The 22,776-nt window shown below is 44.7% G+C and overlaps 1 protein-coding gene and 2 pseudogenes across 2 annotated transcripts in view; 2 read left to right on the plus strand and 1 right to left on the minus strand.

Moving 5' to 3' along the window:
- The window catches only part of LOC146045601 (transmembrane protein 272-like), a 48,703-nt gene extending 41,483 nt beyond the window's left edge, over positions 1 to 7,220 (plus strand). For both annotated transcript variants that reach the window (XM_083164577.1, XM_083164576.1), the window contains 2 exons: positions 1,297 to 1,459; positions 6,954 to 7,220. In XM_083164577.1, the coding sequence (XP_083020703.1) occupies positions 1,297 to 1,459; positions 6,954 to 6,963 (173 nt within the window). In that variant the 3' untranslated portion in view covers positions 6,964 to 7,220. The remainder of the gene's footprint in view (positions 1 to 1,296; positions 1,460 to 6,953) is intronic.
- Positions 7,221 to 13,529: 6,309 nt separating this feature from the next.
- Positions 13,530 to 13,646, minus strand: LOC146046482 (5S ribosomal RNA; annotated as a pseudogene).
- Positions 13,647 to 15,373: 1,727 nt separating this feature from the next.
- Positions 15,374 to 15,490, plus strand: LOC146046494 (5S ribosomal RNA; annotated as a pseudogene).
- The last annotated feature ends 7,286 nt before the right edge of the window (positions 15,491 to 22,776 follow it).

Raw genomic sequence — 22,776 nt, forward strand, 5'->3', positions numbered from 1 at the left:
AAAAGCCTGTAGGATTAACTCCACTGCTTCCTCCACCCGTGTTAGCGCAGGACAGATGATTAATGATGTTTGAGGACAGCGTGGGTAGCTCCCAATGGATTGCTGGTCTGACAAAACCACGTGTAGATTCTGATGACACTGCAGACGAACCGGAAGTGCCGTCTCCATGGCAATGGAAGACTTCTTCCGCCATCGAGAAACTTATTTTTCTTCCACCATTACCAATACTATTTTCAAGTACCCCCAACTGGTCTGTACCCCAGGTTGGGAACCACTGGTCTAGTGTACAAAAGGATTTGCACAACAAAACATGAACTGTGACCTCATGTTCTTCATTAACATATGATATAATCAGAGATGTAAACAAAAGGTGTTTGCCATTATTCACAGGTATAGGGCAATATAGGCAAAATATAGAGCGCCAGCGTCTATGGAACTGCCAGCATGCCTTACCTTAGTTTTGCTGTAAAGGCATGCTAAAACTGTGGCAAGGCATGCTGGGTAGGGGTGGATTTAGGGGTCACCCCTAGGCACATAATTTTTGGCCTCCCCCTATTAGGCATGTGGCGTGATGACATCACATGCATTAGTCTGGACTGGATCCGGAGAAACACCGGGGGTGATAGGTACAGGGTAGTGTAATGGAATGCTGGCATCCTGTCCTCACCACAGTGCACCCTTTCCTGTCCTCCTGGATCTATGCCCCACGACATCCTTCTCTTCCTTTTGTAGTAACAGGTACAGCAGGTACTTACCGGATGGGTCACACTGCGCCTCTATACTTTGGCACTGTTAGCGGGTGGGACTATTGCAAGATGCCCCCATCCTGCATAAATATGACACCAGAGGCGGAACAATTGAGTTGTGGGCCCAGGTGCATAAATATGGTTTGGGGCCCCCAAACACACATGAAAAAACGCAGTGTCTTTTTGTCTTGTTTACTTCAAATTTAAAACCCATTATACATTATGCTGCACACTGTAGTGCCCATTACATATTCACACACCGTAATGCCCATTATACATTCACACACCGTAATGCCCATTACATATTCACACACCGTAATGTCCATTACACATTCACACACCGTAATGCCCATTACACATTCTCACACCGTAATGCCCATTACACATTGGCCTTGATGCTGGGATGTGTAGTTTCACAGCAGCTGGAGTGCTGGGGGTTGCCTACCCCTAATACAGTGCATGCAATGTAATTTAGTAATATGTATATGATCCTGGGGTTATTACAGCTGTTGTATTTGATCTAAATTCTTGTTTTCTTCTTTTTATTCAGGTTGTGTTTGGGTGTTTAGGCTGTACAATCATTATGGAGAACTTTGTAACCAAAACCTTTACTTATTTGCTTTTGGAATCCTGATATTTGAATGTGTGATGATCTTCTTAGGCATCATTGCTCCATGTTTTGGATGTTCAACAAGAACACTTCTGTATGAGAGGTAATATTTATGTTTGTTTTTGTTATGTACATCTCATACTAATACCCCTTTCACACTGCACTTGCCATTTTTTTCACATTTCAACACGTCTAAGTCTGCAGTGGGAAAGTGCCAGAGTTGATTTACCGGTTAAAGATAACCGGTATTTCAAAACATTTAAAAAGCGGAGTCCTACACGTTTCAGAGCCATTTTTTATGCAGTGAGAATGGCTCTGAAACGGTATTTAGCAAAAAACAACAGATTACAGACCTGTGATAGGCTGTCCCCTGCATTCTGCCTTGAAACGTGTTGAGGGGATTAAAACGGGTTGACTGATGTGAATGATATTTAAATGGTATTTAAAACGGTAATCTACTGCAATGTCAAGGCTCAGACTTGTTTTAAATACTGTTTTAAAATACCGTCGATGCATCACTCCCCCCCCCCCCCCCACATCCATTGGAACAGCCAGGCTATCATGTGAGGGGCATATTGTGGGCAAATGGGTGTCAAATGGGGTTTAATTGTGCAATCAAGCATAAATCACGTCCTCAGCCATGGACTAATGGCATGTCACCTCTGGAACAATCTTGTGTCCGGGAATGCCACCCGATTTTTGGGAGCTTCCTGGATGATGTAGGCAAGTATGATTTTAGCTCCAGATCAGCTTATTTTCCCTGTTAATCTTTTTGGTTATTATTATAATTTTATTTATTTATAAGGCGCCACAAGTGTTTCGCAGCGCCGTACAAAGGAACAATACAGGGAGACAAAGCTTGGCATAACATTGAATAAATAACAAAAATACAGTACAAATAAAGAGCGCCACAGTTCAATACACATTACAGCTTGGATATAAGTAGTGAGGACTCAATCAACATACAACTAGAGGCTTGATGCCAATGATGGAGATGAGTATGTAGACGAAGATGGTCACTGTGTGTTTGGTTGCTAGCTTGACTATTCTTTTGCAGTTTAAATATACTTATAGAATTTGAATTTGATGGCAGATAAGAACCACTTGGCCCATCTAGTCTGCCCCTTTTTTTAAACATGTGACCTCAAACCATATTTGATCCTTATTTTTTTGTAAGGATATCAATATGCTTCTCCCAAGCATGTTTAAATTATCCCAAGCATGTTTAAATTATCCCAAGCATGTTAACTTCTTTCTCATATCTAGGCATACACATTTCCCCTATTATAATGACTATTTTTGTAGATTATATTAATCTGCTACTATTTATGAATTCTTGGCTTTATTATGTGATTTTTTGGTAAGGCTGTTTAGCTGTGCTTAAAATAATGCTGCTTCCTGAACTTATGTACTTATGTTGTTCAGTTGTACCCTATGCTATACCCGAAAAATACCTAGATGTAGTTCAGGCTATCTTGTCCTCCTATATTTGGAAAATAAGTCCCTGAAAATTGTTGATCAGTAGAGGTTCGTTTGAAATACAAAATCTTCTTAGGTATCAATTAGGTATTTGTTCTTGCTCAGCTTCAGAATTAAATGCACCCCTCTGGAGCTAATCTTGTAAAAAGAATCCGCTGGACTTATTGTTGACCCCTAAACTTTGAGACCCTGCCCTCTTTCACTGAGAGATTTATTAAACATTGGTGAGAGAAAAAGTGGAGTTGCTAAAAGTAACCAATCATTGTCTGACGGTCATTTTAAATATCCTAATGTATTTTAAGGGGGTAAAAAATTTTGAGATGCATATTAAACAGGATATAGTCAAATGCCGACAATGCCAATGCCAACACATTCAATATGTCAACACCAAACTTTCATTAGGTAACATGTCAACATCAACATTATTAGACTGTAACCCTTATGACTAGAAAGAGGTTTATGGTTAGGTTGTGTGTGTGTGTGTGTGTGTGTGTGTGTGTGAGTGTGTGTGAGTGTGTGTGTGTGTGTGTGTGTGGGGGGGGTTAATCACCTGAATGATGGTGGATTGGAGGTCTGAATCGGAAGTGAAGGTCAGGTGACAGCTGGGACTCAGAAGAAGTCTCTGGAACCATCAGCAGCAGGTAAGCCACTGATGGACCACCTGTGACAATATGTTGTCATTTCATCACTGTTGATATATGACCATGTTCACAGTTTCATGTCAATATGATGAGTGCCAACATTATGGCTGACAACATATTATACCAACCAGTGGTGGTTGCAACCATTGGGCTTCAATGCTGACCGTAGAGTGCGCTGAGTACATCTGGAGCTGTATATAACCAGGGAATCAGACCTAAGGCTTCACACACTCCTTCTAAACCTGTCCCCATTGGCTAGTTTCAAGGGAGTCTCGTTGTGGGCTTAGGATTGTGAAAAAACCTTATTCTGATTTCCAGGTTCTGCACAGCTCCAGACACACTCTGCATAGCCAATACTCAGGAGGAACCAGCTGCAGGAATTGTGATTGTATGCATCCTATTTTTCTTATTTCCTGCTTATGTCTTAAGGTGCCCATACAAGTTACAATTATTGTATACAATATTGTATACAATATCGCATCTCATCGCATCTCGGTTTTGCGATAAGATGAGATGAGATCTAGTACAAAAAGTATGTGCTGCACATACTAATACCCCTTTTCCACTAGAAGAAATAACCCGGTAATCTCCGCGGGGACGCGCTTCTACCCGGGTTTTCCTGCTAGTGGAAATGCTCCCTTTCAAATAACCCGGTTTGGATTCCCCGGCAATCCTACCCAGGTCATGATCAGGGTAGCACCCGGTTCGCACCCGGCTTCAAGGGTAGTGGAAACGCTCCCTAACCGGGTTATTTGACTGAGCATGTAAAAATCTTCACTGATTGGTGCTGCTGGGGCGCTGGTGAGTGATGTCATCACTCAGAGCCCCGCAGACTGCGCACATAGCATGGAGGACAGCGTTGTGTGCACATGTGCTGCATGTCTGTCCTGCTGACTTTCCCCTGCTGTATCAGAGGCTGCTCAAGCAGCCACCTTCCTCTCTGCCACCAGCACCACAGGCTGCCCCAGCCAGAAATGAGTGTGGTAATATTTGCCAGTAAAAAAAAAAAGTTCTTTTAAAAGAAATGAGTGTGGTCTCTTCTTCTAATATGGTAATATTTTTAATGGTGGCCCTTTTGGTGTAATGGTGGCCCTATTTTGTGACCTCCCATGGTAAAGCCCTTTAAAAAGGCTTTTTCTTATGTTTATCTATAGGGAAAAAAAGGCCTTACCCGGGTAAAGTGTAAAAGGGGAAGATCAGGCAATTTACCGGGTAGCACTGTAGTGGAAATGTGTCTCCTACCCATGTCCCACCCGGGTTCGAACCGGGTACAAATTACCAGGTCCGACCCAGGTTGCTAGTGGAAAAGGGGTATTATTGTACTAGATCTCATCTCATGTGATCTCATTGCAAAACCGAGATTGAGAAACAACAAGCCAATCAGCTCTTAACTGCCATGTTACAGCCTTGGAGCGATGCTCTAACATCCGCGCCCCCTTACCGCCGCACATCGCTGGCTATCGCTAACATAATTATCGCATATGCTCTAAAATATGCGTTAATTATGGCAAAAGACAGCTCTTGCATTAAGAGCTGTCTTTTGCAGCGAGCCAGCGTTGCGTGGCAGGTCGCGGCGGCTCCCTCCCTTAACCGGCTAACTCTGCTGCTGCTGCAGGGGGGAGGGCTCTCTCCTCCCTGCACCCGGAAGATGATTTTTCAGTGCAGGGAGGTCACAGGTCCGGGCAGTACAGCGCTGTGCTGCCCGGACACAGGTGAGGGAGGGGGGTTCAGCGCGAGTCAGCGGTGGTTGGTGCGGGGTGGCATGGGTCACGTTAAGAAGCCCGTAGGCTTCTATGGAGCGAAAACCCGCCATGCAGGTTTTGCTGCATATCAAAATGCAGTAAAAACCCAGATAACGGGATTTTTACCGCATTTCTGTTTTAGAGAATCTCCCCCTGGGTTTGAAAAATTAGAGAAGCTAAATGGCTAGTTGTTTATCACTCTCCACTTCATCACTTTTTGAAGCTTGATACATCTGACCCAAAGTTTGATGTAGTATGAAGTTCGTTGTCTGGCCGGGGTATATTTTGTCAATATTCATCATGCTGACATCCATAGTGTTGACATGAGAATGTCAACATGGTTATCATATTGACATGCTTGGCATGTTGACTTTGACCACATCATCAGGGTGACACTGATGAAATGCAGCTGTTACTAGAATGTCAACAAAATATCCCTGATGGTCTATTAGCACATTACCTGGTCTGGTGGCTCCAGTAGTTTCTTGGAGGTCCCATGTAGCCCTATAACCGTCAATCTATTGCTTAACCCTTTCTTAGCTCTTTCCTTGAATCTCCTCTTCTTCGTCTTTATGTGTCTATGGTCTTTTCACATTGAAGATACACTATGTGTTGGGTCATAGATTTATTGCAGGTCAGCCAACTATTGTACAAAACTTGAAATACCCCTTTCCTCCAACTATAACTAAACTATTTTCTCATTTAAGAAATAGCCACCTTCACTCCAAGTACAGTGGTGACATGTGACATGTCAGCATGAAATCTTTTTGGATTTTTCTGCCAGTTTTTTAAAATGGGAATTTTATCTAAGTTGAAACACAACAGGGTTATTTACTAAGATGGGAGTTCTAGTGAAGATGGGATGTTACTATGGCAACCAGTCAGATTATATTATCTTCTAGAAGGTAAATAAATGAGAAGTAGATTCTTATTTGCTGCTAAGGGCAACATCCCATCTTCAATAGAACTCCCATCTTAGTAAGTAAACCCCAATGAGTTTTACCATAAACTAAATTGCTGTTTTACAATTGTAGGCAAATTTGCAGAAAATCATAATTTTTGTTTATAAATTGCTACTTGATAAGAAAATCAATTCTTTAATCTAAATTTTTTACGTTGGGTCACATTTCCAGAAGCATGTTATTTTATTATGACATTTGATTAGTAAACAGTAAAGTAAATGTGTGTTTCTCTTTTTAGCTTGATTTTCATAAAAAATATGTATTTCAGTCTATTGGGGAGTTGAACTGCGGGTGATCTAGCCCCCGTAAGTTTGTGCAGCAATCTTCACACTTTATGGCAGCTTGGACAGGTTATGGCTGCATACAAAATAGTGCGAATTCGGCATGAGAGCGGTGAGAGGGGTGGGATATGCTGTACCACTGCAAATGCAACTTACATCCCATGTCTGCATTTTGATTTCTCAATGGGGTAAATTTACTAAAGGTTTTAAATATAAAAAAATTGGGATGTGCCAATAGAAACAAATCATATTCTATCTATTATTTTCAAGGATGCAATAAAGTAATATTCTGATTGGTTGCTATGGGCAATGTCCCATTTTCCACATTTGGGACCTTGAATAAATCTTCCCTTATTTGTTTTCAGAAATACATCAATATTTATGTGTATTTGTGGGATTTATTTACTGTACTATATTATGATTTATTTTATCATTTAGTTTACTTTTTAATCTATAGTGTTTAATTATGATATTCTCCCCATTGGATTTCAGATTTGATTGACAAGTAGAAAATGAAAAATTAAGGCAACCAGCACAAGGATACAAATGGTTAAAGGAAGCTGAAGAACAAATGCTAAAATTCTGAAAATCTAATAACGCAGAAACCTATAACTATTATAATTTACATGTTGTAAATTTAATGCAAGTTTAATTTGTTGTCTTCCTTCATCTATTAATGCGAGTTGCTTACATTTATGTTCGTGGATATTGATGCCACTAAATATTGTTCACTACTTAATACAGTAAGATGCAGTTTCACACTATTGGAACAGTCAATTATTTATTATTATTTATTAACAGTTTCTTATATAGCGCAGCATATTTCGTTGCACTTTACATAGGAGACAGTGATACAACAAACAGGGTATTTACAGACAGTCAAAAGGTAGGAGGGCCCTGCTCTCAAGCTTACAATCTATACAATGATCACATTTTGAGATTCTCACCAACTGTAAATGGTGCCAGTATTTGGAAAGAAAAAGACAAACAGATTAAGGGGCCGATTTAGGATTGCTCATAGTAATCCGAATATGGCCCCAGCCCAATGCACATATGCAAACCCCGACAGCGAATGGCTTCAGGTACACATTCGCCGAGTTGTTCGCTTCGGGGAGGGAGGGCTGGGGCGGACACAGTGCTGGACCAGGGGTGTCCCCATAAAAATGTAGGTGTTCCCCTTGGAACGCAGGCGTGGCGTTACCTGCTCGGGGTGAGCAGCTGATCCCCTTCCCAGAGCAAACATCCGCATTTGCATACAAATGAATGTGTATGCTCTCACATCCATACGCAGCTGACTATCGAATGATTGTTCCACTCGTTCGCAAATAAAAGTCAGTCTCAGCTGACTTTTATTTACTAGTGCCTGGACGAAGACGGGGCGGGCGGCTGACGTCCTGTGACATCAACCTCCTGCCCTAAGCAAGCTTCATTCACACGGGGATGCCCAGTGTTTTTCTGGGTACACCCACCGTTTTTGTGGGAACGCTGTGTGCGAACGCCTCGGCGAGCGTGATACCCACTCAGCATATCTCACCAGTCAGCCCACCTTCTGTTTCACCTGCCTCCTTTTGTGTTTCTAGCCAGCCCCTTTATTTCTCACCAGACAGCCACTCTTCTGTCTCACCATCTCCAGCCACAGCCAGCCCCCTATACACATGGCAGGAGTCATGACACTTAGCATTACCTTCTTCTTCTGGTCTGGCTGCTCCAGTCCTCGCCACTGCCTGGTGTATTTGGCACAGATGCCATCCACACTACACTTTGCTGTAGGCAGCCAACAATTGTCATGCTTTCATGAATGAACTCTCAGAATAAACCGCCAGGGTTTGTGTGACACTGACGCGCTCCTTTAACCTGCGGCCTGCTCTCTATCACACTGACACGCTCCCTCACCCTGCACTCTCTCTCCCTGGGGCCTGCTCTCTATCACATTGACACGCTCCCTCACCCTGCACTCTCTCTCCCTGGGGCCTGCTCTCTATCACATTGACACGCTCCCTCACCCTGCACTCTCTCTCCCTGGGGCCTGCTCTCTATCACATTGACATGCTTTCTCAACATCTGTATAGCATTGACTTACTCCCTGTGGCCTGTGCTATATCACACTGACGCACTCACTCACCCCTTATCCTGTGCTCTATCACACTTACTCACTACCTCTCCCTTCGGCCTGCTCTCTATCACACTGATGTGCTCCCTCTACTTGTGCCATATCACACTGACTCACTCACCCTGTGTCCTGCACTCTATTACACTGATGCACTCTCATTCCCTGTGGCCTGCACTATATCACACGTATGCACTCCCTCCCCCTATGGCCTGCTCTCTATCATACTGATGTACGCCCTCACCCTGTGCTCTGTCACACTGACGTATTCCCTCACCCAGCGGTCTGTGCTCTATCACACTGATGCACTCCCTCATCCTGCAGCCTGAGCTTTATCACACTGATGCACTCCCTCACCCCCTGTCCTGCGCTCTTTCACACTCCCACACCCCATGGCCTATGCTCTATCACACTGACGCACTCCCTCACCCTGCGGCCCTCGCTCTATCACATTGACGCACTCCCTCACCCTGCGGTAGGGTTACCACCAATCCGGGATTACTCCGGACAGTCCGGTAATTAAGCCGGGTGTCCGGAGTCTGGACGGGTGGCGTTCTCGGACTATACATTGTCCGGGAACAGAGCAGGGAGGGAGAGTCGGCCAGCCGCACTTCCTTGTTGCCGTCGCTGGGGACAAAGCTCCGGCACTGGGGCTAAACCGATGGGCAGGCTGTGCAGCGTGTGCGGCCGGGGACCAAGCTCCGGCACTGGGGGCTAAACTGGTGGCCAGGCCGTGCAGCATAGAATGGATGCAGACTGCATCCATTCTGCCCGGGGATTGGTCTCCAGTAGCCATAGCAACAGGCAGCCAATCGTACGGGATTCCTGTCTGCTCCCTCCGAGGCTGAGCAGTGAGCACGACTAGGAGTGAAGGAGCGACATGAACACCCACCAGGCAGCTGCCAGGTAAGTTCATTGAAGGGGAGGGTGGGCCGCTGACTGAAAAACCCTCATATAACGGGAGTTGGGCACTGCAGCATCACATCATAATATAATGAGGGGACACAAATAAGCTAACATTTAAGGGGGCACAAAAAAATGAAATAAAAGTATAACGGGGCAAAAAATGAAATAAAAATATAACGGGGCACAAAAATCAAATAAAAATATAACAGGACAGGGGCGGAACCATCGCTGGTGCAGCCCAAGGAACTCATGGGGCCTGAAACCAATGATGTTTGCACCATTTGACACTGCTGCAGTCATTTCCTTTTTTTTTTATTATCTTTAAGCAGTGGCATTATCCCCTGTCACATCTTGTTATCCAGGGCCAGCGTACCTCAATGTCCACGGGCCCGCTGCGGATCTCTTGTGGCGCCATATAACTAAAGTATAATAATAAGAATACTGTTACTTATAATGGGCATTACAGTGTGTGGCAAAATGTGTAATGGGCATTGCGGAGTTTAGTATAATGTGTAATGGCCATTATGGTGTTTGGTATAATGGGGTTTATTCTGCTCGGTACGGTGGGACCGTATACGGGTGGATCGTTTTTTTTTTTCATCTGCGCATGCGTAGCTTTCGCAATGCGCAGGTGCGGCGACCTCACACCGCTCACGGATGGGTCTCTCCGTGCGAAAAAACCTGTCCGCAAGTGTACGGTCATTGTGGGCGGCATGGGGGCGTTTTTAGGGGAGTGGCCGGAATAATGAAGAAAACTGGGCGTAAACATGGGCGTACACGGGGGTATGCACCAAAAATGCACGGTGCTACAACCGCTCGATCAGCGGTGCATTTTGGGCCAAAAACAGGTGGACGCCAAAGATAGCTCCATACCACCCCTAGAGATACCGTATGAGAGCGGACACCTGGGTCTGCTAATTAATGCTGATTACGACACAAACACATACACCTGAATGTAATAAGCAATGCTGCAGCCTATTAAGTGAAAACCATTATTTCACTACCTGCAAGCCACACACAGCCCTCAAACACATTGGAAGCATATCTTTCTACACTTCAACATGTAAAGGTTGGTTTAATTTTAGGTAAGATTCATTCAAAGACCTGCTTATATATGTCAAGGTAGTTATTTTATAACCATCTACACCACGGGTGCCAAATCCGGCCCGCCAGACCTCGTCATGTGGCCCGCGCGAGGAGATAGCACGCAGGGCAGTGTGTCCCAGCTCCTGCCTAGGCCACCTCCTCTCACCCACCCCACCGCGGCTGCCTTACCTGTTCCTCCACTGTCGGCGGCCATGTTCCTGTAGGCACATATGTATGCGGCTACAGAAACATGGCCGCTGGCCTCCACGGCTACGTGGAGGAGGGCCCGGCCGCCTGTTACCTCTGATGCACGGCAGTGACAGACACTGGGTGGGGACGTCATGACGATGACGCCGCCCGCCCATGCGTCTGTAGAGAAGTAGGAGCAGTCAGGGAAGCTGGACCGGGAGTCGGGGACAGTGTGGCCGCAGCAAGCAGTGAAGAAAAGCTGGAAGCCGCAGCAGCTGCAGGACAGACGGGGAAACAGTAAGTGAGGATGAGGATCACACTCACAATAAAAAAAAATATATATATCTGCTGTTTCCTGAGGTGTCCCCGTATATAATAATAATAATGCCATGACACCACAGGCTGCTCCTCCTGTATAATCATTTATGTGTCATGGCATTACTTTTATTATATTATACAGGGGGAGCAGTCTGTGGTGGGACCTACAGATACAACCGGCCCTTTGAGGGTGACCAAACTGCTGATGAATTTGAGTTTGACACCCCTGATCTACACCCATTCAGAAAGTGTTTTGGTATACTTTAAAAAGCAGGACACTCAATTCACAGAAGTCGACATGTGTCAACTTTTTCACTGTAGCACAAACATACCAGTTTTTTATATGGAAAAAGACACATAAACCACATCTAAGACCAACAAGGATGTTTGAGCAATGTCCTAAGGCCATGGCCACTATTTTGCACACAATATTTTTATTTTAGGCCAACGACATACATTATGCACTTTCATATCTGCTATGATTTTTATGTAGCACACTCTGTATGTAAGATGCCACCAAGCACATTATTGCAATCACATATCTCTAACAAAGGATCCCAACATCTGCCTATCACACTCTAACCACCTCCCTGCGACTAACCCCCTAGTATACAATAGAGAGTTAAATTACAATGCAATTACACACTACAAGTTAATTTCTATCAAAATATAAGAAAGTTGATATTTATCTGTTCCTGCAGCTGTGTCACACTCCTGGTGTCCTCACACCTGATGTGTCTGCAGCAGCGACACTTGGTGAGCCAAGTCTGCCAAATAATTCCTGGGGTGAGCCAAGTCTGCAGTATAATTCATGGGGTGCTGCCAAGTGTGCTGTATTAGTCCAGGGGTGATGCTAATTGTAAATAAATAAATTAATTTAAAAAAAGTGTACTTAAATTGTTTCATTGTGTAATATGTGAAGTATGCTGTGTAAATTTAAATCAAGTTTCTAGTGGTATTTGTGCATAAATATATATCAGGGTTGCCGACTTTAAAAAAATCCTCTCCGGGAGAAGCCCGGAGAGGAATATTGCATTACGAGTTTTGGGGGCGGGGCTTAACCATGACATCATTAAGCCCCGCCCCCATTACAGCAAATAGCAGAAATAACTGATATCCATGAAGGGGGCGGGGCTAAAACGTCACGATTGTGCCGTTTTACCTCCGCCCCCTCCCCTGAGACCCGCGGATTGCGGCATATGAATGCCGCGATCGGGGGGCTCAGTGGGGTCCCCCTGATTCCGGGAGGGTTGCCCACCCTTCCGGGGGCCGGGAGGAAGGACCCGATTTTCGGGAGACTCCCGCAAATTCCGGGAGGGTCGGCAACCCTGATATATATCAATCGTATAATTATATAACTGAAGTTGTCGCTGGGGCTGTGTGCTAGGGCTCCCTCAGTGCTGCTGTGTACTCTGTCCTCTCTGCTTAGGGTGGGATCACCCTAGCAAGGAGGACAGTCAGCTGTTTAACTACTGCAGTGTAAAGTAAACTAGTGAACTGATTCTGCTGTGTGTAACTAACTGTGTACTTGTAGTACTACTGTCTCCTCTGTGATGGGGCCTACCTCTGATGCTGTGCTGTATATAATATAATATATTATTTATATATATATATAGTCCACTGGTGCTGCTAGTGCCTGCACTGAATAGAGGATGCCAGTACCTACTCAGTCCACTGGTGCCAATGACAGTTCTACTGCCTACCTACCCAGTAGTTATTAGAAATAACTGGGTGAGGTGTCACAGGCAGTTTGTGAGAGAGAAAAGATTGTAACAATAAGAATTTAGTAATGAACCAACATGCGACCTATTAACGAAAGAAATATATTATAGGGTACTGGGTTGGTGGTGCTCCCAAAAGATTCAGCAGGATAACTGAATTAAATTAGGTGTCATAGGAGAGACGTAGGGAGAACAAAAGGGTTTTTGGGGCACACTTGAAATTTTAAGATAGTGAAAAAATGGTGTACGAATGTGTGACATAAAATCTAACCTTTATTGATTATTCTTAAAAAAGCATATAAGAACACGTCAATTAGATACAAAGAACAATTTCAAGAGCAAAAACAATTTTTTAAATCAATCAGCATGTGAGTATATCTACGGAGTTTATTTTATAATCGTAATATACAATGCAGACAAAAACGAAATTGTAATACAATCACCGTCAAGTGGGCGAAAATGTTTTGGCAGGGAATTTACCAGAACGTAAATATTTGGGCAAGACAAATCAACACAAGATAGTAATACCATGCAAATACATGCTGCAAAGGTTCATAATATTTTAATATTTTGGAGTCTTGCTTCAGACCCTCCTCTGACACAAAATATAATTATAATGGACCCAAATGCAATGATACGGGTAACAGGTTTACATTACTATTGTTGGAACAGGATTTAATGGATAAAGGGAGAGATAGGAATGCTCTTCGTATACATTCGTTACTTCTGCTGTCTGAATGTGTGATACAGCACTGGATATTCCCTGATGGTCCCCCAGGAGGTACTGATCCAGCCAGTCGCTGCTTAGCTGCTGAGTTCAGATGGGATCAGGCGGCCCAGCGTTGTATGGCTGTATATGGCATCAGATGAGAGAGCCTCAAATGGAACTAGGAGCCAGTTGTCACTTCTGCTTTTCCCCGATGTGGCTCAGGAGAATGAGAGAGTGAGCGAGTCCAGATGCGAGATGAAAGTAAATTAGAATGAAAAAGGAAGGATAAGAGGGATAAGGAGAAATATGCTCACAGAGTAATGGTATATGTGCCCACTGCTGGATTCAATGAATTCGTGGTCACTGAGCCAGTAATGGGAAATACTGCGCACAATGCCACATACAGGGGTGAGTAAGGTCTTTATAAATCTTAAATCATTGTATGTGCAAGATATATTAATTCATCAGCAGCATACATCACAGCATGTGGTTTCAAGCATGTATCAAAACAGAAAGTATTGGTTGAAGACATCAAATATTGTTACCAATTTTAAGGAAGAAAAGAAGACGGTAATTGTCAATTTAACTGACTATTGCTAAATAGCAATGGTTGAGGGTTCTTAATTAGGGCTGTTAGTAATGGTCTAATGGGAATACCAGTAGAGCAGGTAGGTGGATTTGAAAAAAGATAATTTGGTATAATCTATGAAACAAAACAACAATAATATGCAAAGAAACTCTCAGCAAATCACATTAATAACAAGCACTCAGTTTTTCAATTGTCAGGAAAGAAAAAAAAAAAAAAAAGAAAAAAAAAAATGGTAGTTGTCAATTTAACTGACTGTTGCTAAATAGTAATGATTAAAGGTTTTCAATTAGGGCTGTTTAGAAATGGTAACACTAATAGAGCAGGTAGATGGATTGTAAAGATAATGTGGTATATTAAAGTGGTATATTAAATGAAACAACAATAGTATGCAAGGAAGTTTAACCCGCAGGTCACATTAATCACAAGCGCTCAATTTCTCATACAGTGGACGCCAGATTACAGCGTGCCCCATATGATAAAGCACAACAAGTCCCGCTCAGTAGCGGTATCGGGATGCGTACGCATCAGACACAAAGTCTGTGCGCAGACGGCAGTCTGTGAACTAAAAAACAGATTACCTTGTATAGGCGGCAGCGGAATCCAGGCTTGGTATAGTAGACCGTGCGGTGAGAGCTCCCACCGTCCAAATTGTAACGGCCGCGCTGCTCTGAGAAGGACTGTGGGAGGGCTCTGAGTGGCTGGAAAATGCCCTGACGTCAGAGACACGTGTTTCGCCCAGATTGGGCTTGATCACAGTAACGTCACTACCTGCTCTACTGGTATTCCCATTAGACCATTACTAACAGCCCTAATTAAGAACCCTCAACCATTGCTATTTAGCAATAGTCAGTTAAATTGACAATTACCGTCTTCTTTTCTTCCTTAAAATTGGTAACAATATTTGATGTCTTCAACCAATACTTTCTGTTTTGATACATGCTTGAAACCACATGCTGTGATGTATGCTGCTGATGAATTAATATATCTTGCACATACAATGATTTAAGATTTATAAAGACCTTACTCACCCCTGTATGTGGCATTGTGCGCAGTATTTCCCATTACTGGCTCAGTGACCACGAATTCATTGAATCCAGCAGTGGGCACATATACCATTACTCTGTGAGCATATTTCTCCTTATCCCTCTTATCCTTCCTTTTTCATTCTAATTTACTTTCATCTCGCATCTGGACTCGCTCACTCTCTCATTCTCCTGAGCCACATCGGGGAAAAGCAGAAGTGACAACTGGCTCCTAGTTCCATTTGAGGCTCTCTCATCTGATGCCATATACAGCCATACAACGCTGGGCCGCCTGATCCCATCTGAACTCAGCAGCTAAGCAGCGACTGGCTGGATCAGTACCTCCTGGGGGACCATCAGGGAATATCCAGTGCTGTATCACACATTCAGACAGCAGAAGTAACGAATGTATACGAAGAGCATTCCTATCTCTCCCTTTATCCATTAAATCCTGTTCCAACAATAGTAATGTAAACCTGTTACCCGTATCATTGCATTTGGGTCCATTATAATTATATTTTGTGTCAGAGGAGGGTCTGAAGCAAGACTCCAAAATATTAAAATATTATGAACCTTTGCAGCATGTATTTGCATGGTATTACTATCTTGTGTTGATTTGTCTTGCCCAAATATTTACGTTCTGGTAAATTCCCTGCCAAAACATTTTCGCCCACTTGACGGTGATTGTATTACAATTTCGTTTTTGTCTGCATTGTATATTACGATTATAAAATAAACTCCGTAGATATACTCACATGCTGATTGATTTAAAAAATTGTTTTTGCTCTTGAAATTGTTCTTTGTATCTAATTGACATGTTCTTATATGCTTTTTTAAGAATAATCAATAAAGGTTAGATTTTATGTCACACATTCGTACACCATTTTTTCACTATCTTAAAATTTCAAGTGTGCCCCAAAAACCCTTTTGTTCTCCCTACGTCTCTCCTATGACACCTAATTTAATTTACCTACCCAGTAGTACCTACTACCTAGGCCAGTGGTTCCCAAACTGTGTGCCTAGGCACCCTGGGGTGCCTCAGGACACTTACAGGGGTGCCTTGGGTTGGTGGACCAGGATCAATTCATATTAGTTATGTGCAATGTAACAGGCAAAAGCAGTGCTAGTGGCTTTCAATCATAACATATGTGGACAAACAGGAGAAAATCCTTCCCCTCACCACATAAATGTGACATATAAACACAATGGGGGTTATTCTAGTTCATTCTTTCTGACAAAATCCTTCTTAGATGGACAAAACCATGTGCACTGCGGGTGGGGCAGATGTAACTTGTGGGTACTTGTGAGTTATCCGGGCTGCCGATTTTTTGATTGTATGCCTTAAGTTAAGGCATACAATCAGATGCGATGCGATGCGATATCGCATCGCATCGCATCGCATGCGACCATCGGATGCGATGACCCGATTTTTCCATAGGAATCAATGTTAAAATTGACTGAGTCCATTTTAACATGGAATTCAATGGGAAAAAGGGGTCCTTTTCATACCCCTACTATCCAAGTGGGCATGGAGTTGGATATAAACCTGTGGCGAGCGTAGCGAGCCACCGAGCCCGAAGCGTGGCGAGCGAAGCGAGCCCCGCGAGGGGACGGTATTCTGTGTCCCCTCGCGGGGCTCGCTACGCTCGCCACGCTCGCCACAGGTTTATATCCAACTCCATGCCCACTTGGATAGTAGGGGTATGAAAAGGACCCCTTTTTCCCATTGAATTCCATGTTAAAATTGACTCAGTCCATTTTAACATTGATTCCTAGGGAAAAATCGGGTCATCGCATCACATCGCATCGCATCCGATGGTCGCATGCGATGCGATGCGATGTGCCCGATCCGACCCGATTTAGAAATCGGCAGCCCGGATAACTCACAAGTACCAACTTGTGCAGAGAGAATTAGATTTGGGTGGGGTTTTTCTTAAAAGTGAGATCTATATTGCAGTGTAAAATAAAGCAGTCAGTATTTTTCCTGCACAGAAACAAAATAACTCACCCAAATCTAATTCTATCTGCACATGTTACATCTGCCCCCCTGCATTGCACATGGTTTTGTCCATCTAAGAAGGATTTTGTCAGAAAGAATGAACTAGAATAAACCCCAATGTTCTTACTTTTATTTTTGTTCCTGAATTTCTCAATAAGAAACATTTGACCTAGGGGTGCCTTGAAAACATTTTGATGCTCTAGGGTGCCGTGATTAAAAAAAGTTTGGGAACCCCTGACCTAGGCTATTATATTTAATTAATACATAATACCTCTCCTGCAGTGCTGTAATAAATTCCAGGCTGCTGGTGCCCTGCCAACCAGTACCTACCTACTGCAGTATAATTATTATAAAATCATTCTGCTGGTGCCTAGTATTGCCGTATCTACCTGTCTGGTGCCTATTACTGCCGTATTTAACTATCTACCTGCATGGTGCCTATTATTGCCGTATCTACCTGTCTGGTGCCTAGTACTGCCGTATCTACCTGTCTGGTGCCTAGTACTGCCGTATCTAATTATCTACCTGTCTGGTGCCTAGTACTGCCGTTTCTACCTGTCTGGTGCCTAGTACTGCCGTATCAACTGTCTGGTGCCCACTACCTAGTACTGCCGTATCTACCTGACTGGTGCCTATTACTGCTGTATCTACCTGTCAGGTGCCTAGTACTGCCATATCTACCTGTCTGGTGCCTAGTACTGCAGTATCTACCTGTCTGGTGCCTAGTACTGCAGTATCTACCTGTCTTGTGCCTAGTACTGCTGTATCTACAGTACCTTCTGGTGCCTAGTACTGCCCTATCTACCTGTCTGGTGCCTAGTACTGCAGTATCTACCTGCCTGGTGCCTAGTACTGCCGTATCTACCTGTCTGGTTACTAGTACTGCCGTATCTACCGTCTGGTGCCCACTGCCTAGTACTGCCGTATCTACATGTCTGGTGCCTAGTACTGCCGTATCTACCTGTCTGGTGCCTAGTACTGCCCTATCTACCTGTCTGGTGCCTAGTACTGCCGTATATCTACCAAAAAAAAAAAATCAGAACCCAAAACGTTTATGGGGTGTTTTGGCAAAACCCATTAGAACCCAGAACCTAACGGTAATCAGAACCCAAAACCCAAAATGTAAAAAGTGGCCGGTGCACATCCCTAATTTGCATGCTGGAGAACTGTCATGGGGGAGCCGTATGCTGGGGAGCTGGCAGGGGGAGCCGAACGCAGGAGAGCTGGCAGGGGGAGCCACACGTGGGAGAGCTGACAGGGGGAGCTGGACACTGGGGAGCTGGCAGGGGGAGCCGCACGCTGGGGAGCTGGCAGGGGGAACCACATGTGGGAGAGCTGGCAGAGGCCATTAAGACATCAAATGCACCATTTGAAATGTGGCTCCAGAAACTAGCCAATTGGAACTTGTGGCATGGCACCCGCAATGGCTGCTCCTGATTAGTTGACATTCCATGAGTTAAGGTGCCACCTTTGAATGCTGTCAGCACTGAGTTCTGATTTCCACTATTATCTGTGAGTAAAAAACATTTTTTATGTTGAACACAATGTGACACTCCACCAATGATTGATTCTTATGTATACCATGTAAGCAGAGTCTGCTGTTGGCTGTCAACTGATCATGCTCCTCACTTACCTAAATACCAGTAGCACGCTGAGCCTGGGCAGGCTTTAACTGTATGCTCAAATTAGACAGTCGCCACTTTGTGACCATGCCCCTTTCTTGTGAGACCATGCCCCTTTCTTGTGAGACCATGCCCCATTCTTTCTCTTTCTTCTATGGCTTCCTTCAATACCCAAGGGAAACACAATAGGGGGGGGGGGGGGGGCTGCCTATTGTTTCAATCCCAGGCCCCACTATCTCTGGTGGCAGCCCTGCCCTCCACTGTAGCTCCTAACTCTCCCTGCAGCTTCTTTCTCAGCAAAATTTCTAGTTATGCCAATGTATAACACTGAGGACTAAAGGTGTTCTTCCAAAAGCAGATTCTGGCCTCTAATACCACTTTTACACCAGAATACCGGATAGGACCCGGGAAATCGAACACGGGAAATTGCCAGGGCATGCCCTGCCTCAGACCCCATTTACACTGCACTTCAATCCGGGTTATTCCCGGGTAAGGCCCTTTCACACTGAAAACGGATCAGCCCTGTCTTTCCTTGCTGGTGTCATTAAAAATGGACCTTTGGGCTGTTTGAGATGAGGTCACAAGAAAGAGAAAAGGGAGGGGGTGGGTTCTGCTCCCAGCATTGCAGCAAAGATGGCAGACGGAGTAGCTGTGTTGCAGTTTGTGCTGTACTTTTCAGCAATTGAGAGTTTGAAGCAGCTTCTCACCCTGTGCTACTTGCTTCACACTTGGAGTAGGAGAGCACAATTCTTGGCTGAGAGGTCTAGATCTCGACACCAATATTTGTGCCGCAGGAGAGCGCTGATATCATCTAGCCTTACCTCCATTTTGAGGCTGACGACCATGCGGGATCGCAGGATCTGGGTCAGAGACCGGTGCCACGGAGAAGCTTTCATGCAGACCGTGGAATCTTTTCAGGAGGAGCAGTGGATGGCCCACTTCAGGATGTCACGTGCTACCTTCTATTATATCTTGGATCTACTTGGACCAGTCCTGACTATGCAGACCACCCACTACCGTCGGCCCATCAGCCCAATGCGGAGATTAGCCATTGCCATTTGGTGGTATGCTACCCCTGGGGAGTACCGCACAATCTCCTGTTTGTTTGGAGTCGGTATTGGCACTGTCTGCAGGATCATTTACCAGGTGACACAGGCCTTTGTGGATACCCTGTACCAGCGGTTCATCTGTTTGCCGGAAGGACAGCGCCTTGATGACACCATCCAAGGCTTCCAGAGGCGTGGTTACCCGCAGTGTGCAGGTGCTATAGATGGGACCCATATCCCCATCATTGCTCCCCGTGACAACCCTGCGGACTACTATAACAGGAAGGGGTGGCATTCTATTATACTTCAGGCTGTTGTGGACCACCAATACCGGTATGTACATATTTACAGTTTCCTTATTAGGAACCTTTGTAAATGAATTTTAATAGCTCTAACGATTAAAAAAATTTTTTTCCCCCATTTAGTTTTACAGATGTCTTTATTGGCTGGCCTGGGCGTGTACACGATGCTAGAGTGTTTGCTAACTCTCAGCTGTATGAGCAAAATACAATGGGTTGTGTGGTGCGCTATCATACAGCAGCTGGCACAAGGGTTTGTCAGGCCCAGTGATTAATAGATAAAGAAAAAAGGGGGGTATGTGCCAGCGCTGGCTGTAATAATTGGATAATACACGGTTCTCAAAAAGTATAACAATTTATTATGAAATAAAACAATGTTTAAAATGAATCACTTTAAAAGCAAGCAGTCCATAGCAAAATAAAAAGGACTATGTCAGAGGATAATAGGTCTTGATGATTTAAGCTGCTTGGAAGTAAATAGAAATAAATTGCTGTATATTACCATCCCATTTGTGCCTGGTCAGTTGTGAAAGCCAGGGTCTGTGACGAAGTGTCCATAGAATATGTCCTATAATTTCAAGGACTCAGGATGTCCCAGTATATGTGTCCTCTTGGATGTTAGCTGGATGATTAGGAATAAGGCTGTATCCCATAAGAATTTTGAATCCAGAAGATTGTGGAGGACCAACTGTGGGAGGGTGGACACGTCACTTGGCAGAGGTGGGTGGAAGATTTCACAGCAGCATGAATCGCTTTTGCTCAACGCGTTTCCCCGGATATCCCAGGCTTCATCAGGAGCAGGTATGTGTCCCACATACCTGCTTTATTTATTTCTATTTACTTCCAAGCAGCTTAAATCATCAAGACCTATTATCCTCTGAGATAGTCCTTTTTATTTTGCTATGGACTGTTTGCTTTTAAAGTGATTCATTTTAAACATTGTTTTATTTCATAATAAATTGTTATACTTTTTGAGAACCGTGTATTATCCAATTATTACAGCCAGCGCTGGCACATACTCCCCTTTTTTCTCAGCTGTATGAGATTGGTGAGGACAAGCGTGGGGGATGGCTTTTCCCTAGACAGGTAAAAATATATTGTACACATTTTTTTTCTCTGATGGACCAGACTTGCCTGCCTGTTCCTCTCCATGCATGATTGCTATCACCTGTGGTAATACACTTTTTTTTTAAACATTTACAATTAGCTCATCGCAGGTGATTGCAATCTTGCAAGGACAGGATCAGGTGTGATGGGCCCATGTTTTTTATTCTACTGTGGTTTAGACGTGTGTGGTTTAGACGTGTAATATTTCTTTATAGTAACTATACACTTAAGGCTGCTTTGTATAAATAGTGACAATCGCTATTTTTTTTTTTTATAGAAATCTATTTTCATAGATGAAGTAGAGATCCCGGTCCACATAATTGGGGATGCTGCTTACCCTCTACTACATTGGCTCATGAAGGGATACACACAAAATGTTGAGTTGTCCACGGAAAAGAAAACCTACACCCTAAGTTCTGCTCGTATGGTAGTGGAAAATGCCTTTGGCCGGTTAAAAGGACGTTGTGTTAGGCGCCGTGGGAGCGCTTCTGGAAGGACAGAGCGGCATGTTCGCTCAGCCGCCTGTCCTTCCGGCTCCGACGCCCGGTTGCTAAGCAACCAGGGACGCCGGAGGACGCAGCGTCAGAGCGTGACGCCCATCCTCTCTCCCCGCGTCTCCCAGCAACTAGGGATGCCGGAGGACACGGCGTCAAGACGTAACGCCCGTCCTCCATCCCCGCGTCTCCCAGCGCCAGAGACGCGGCAGACCACAGGGGAGACTTCCTGCCTACGGCAGCACCGTTGCTTAGCAACGGCAGACGCTGCCAGGCTGGGAAGGAGAGCCTCTAATAGGCAAATAAGCAGACCACAGGTGTCTGAGGGGGCTCGTTAGGACAGGCGGGGCTCAGGCCTCCGTTCTCATTGGCTCCTAGCTTCCTTATCTAGGGAGTCAGCCCAGCAGTCCTCGCCGGTGATAGCTCCTGTTTGGACCTATCTGTCTGCTGCTCTCCGGTCCGCTTCCCTGCTGTTCCCAGTGACACCCTTGTGGACTCCTCTTCTACAGGGTTCTCCCCGTGTCGTGAGTTGCCCCACTTGGGGTAGTTTCCTTCTTATATTTTCATTGTTATTACTGGACTTGTACATATTTTTCCTGTCTGCCGGTTTGGCAGGTCCTTTACGTTGGGGCATCCATTTTTGCTCCCACTCGTCTCCTCCTCTTGCCTCCCAGTTTATCTGGGGTCCCCAGTCCTTCCTGTTCCTTTCATGCTTTTGTATTTTGCCTTGTATTCTGTTTGGTTCCCTGGGCGACGGTCGTCGCGGGTTGTGGCGACCAGGTCGCGGGCACTTAGCTGCGTTAGTCAGGGTTCGGCAAGTCGCCGTTTGTTAATTTTTAGTTAGGCCCCTCAGTCAGCTTTCCTCTTGGCCGTACCCTAGGGGGGTCCCCGGCTCCTTGTCCTTCCATAACTCCTGGCTGCACCGGAGCTTGGGCGGGCATAACTCGCCCATTCAAACGTGGCGGCTACAGGCGAAGCCTAGTAACATCTGCAGGAGTCGGTCACCCAGCCTGGGGGGTACAACAGAGGCAGTGTAGGGTTTTGCCGTGGCTGTCATAAACAGCAGTCCCGGCTGTGGGGTCACACCCGAAACCTAACATT

The sequence above is a fragment of the Crinia signifera genome, chromosome 11 (assembly GCF_055691185.1).
Source record: "Crinia signifera chromosome 11, ASM5569118v1, whole genome shotgun sequence".
Taxonomy (NCBI): domain Eukaryota; kingdom Metazoa; phylum Chordata; class Amphibia; order Anura; family Myobatrachidae; genus Crinia; species Crinia signifera.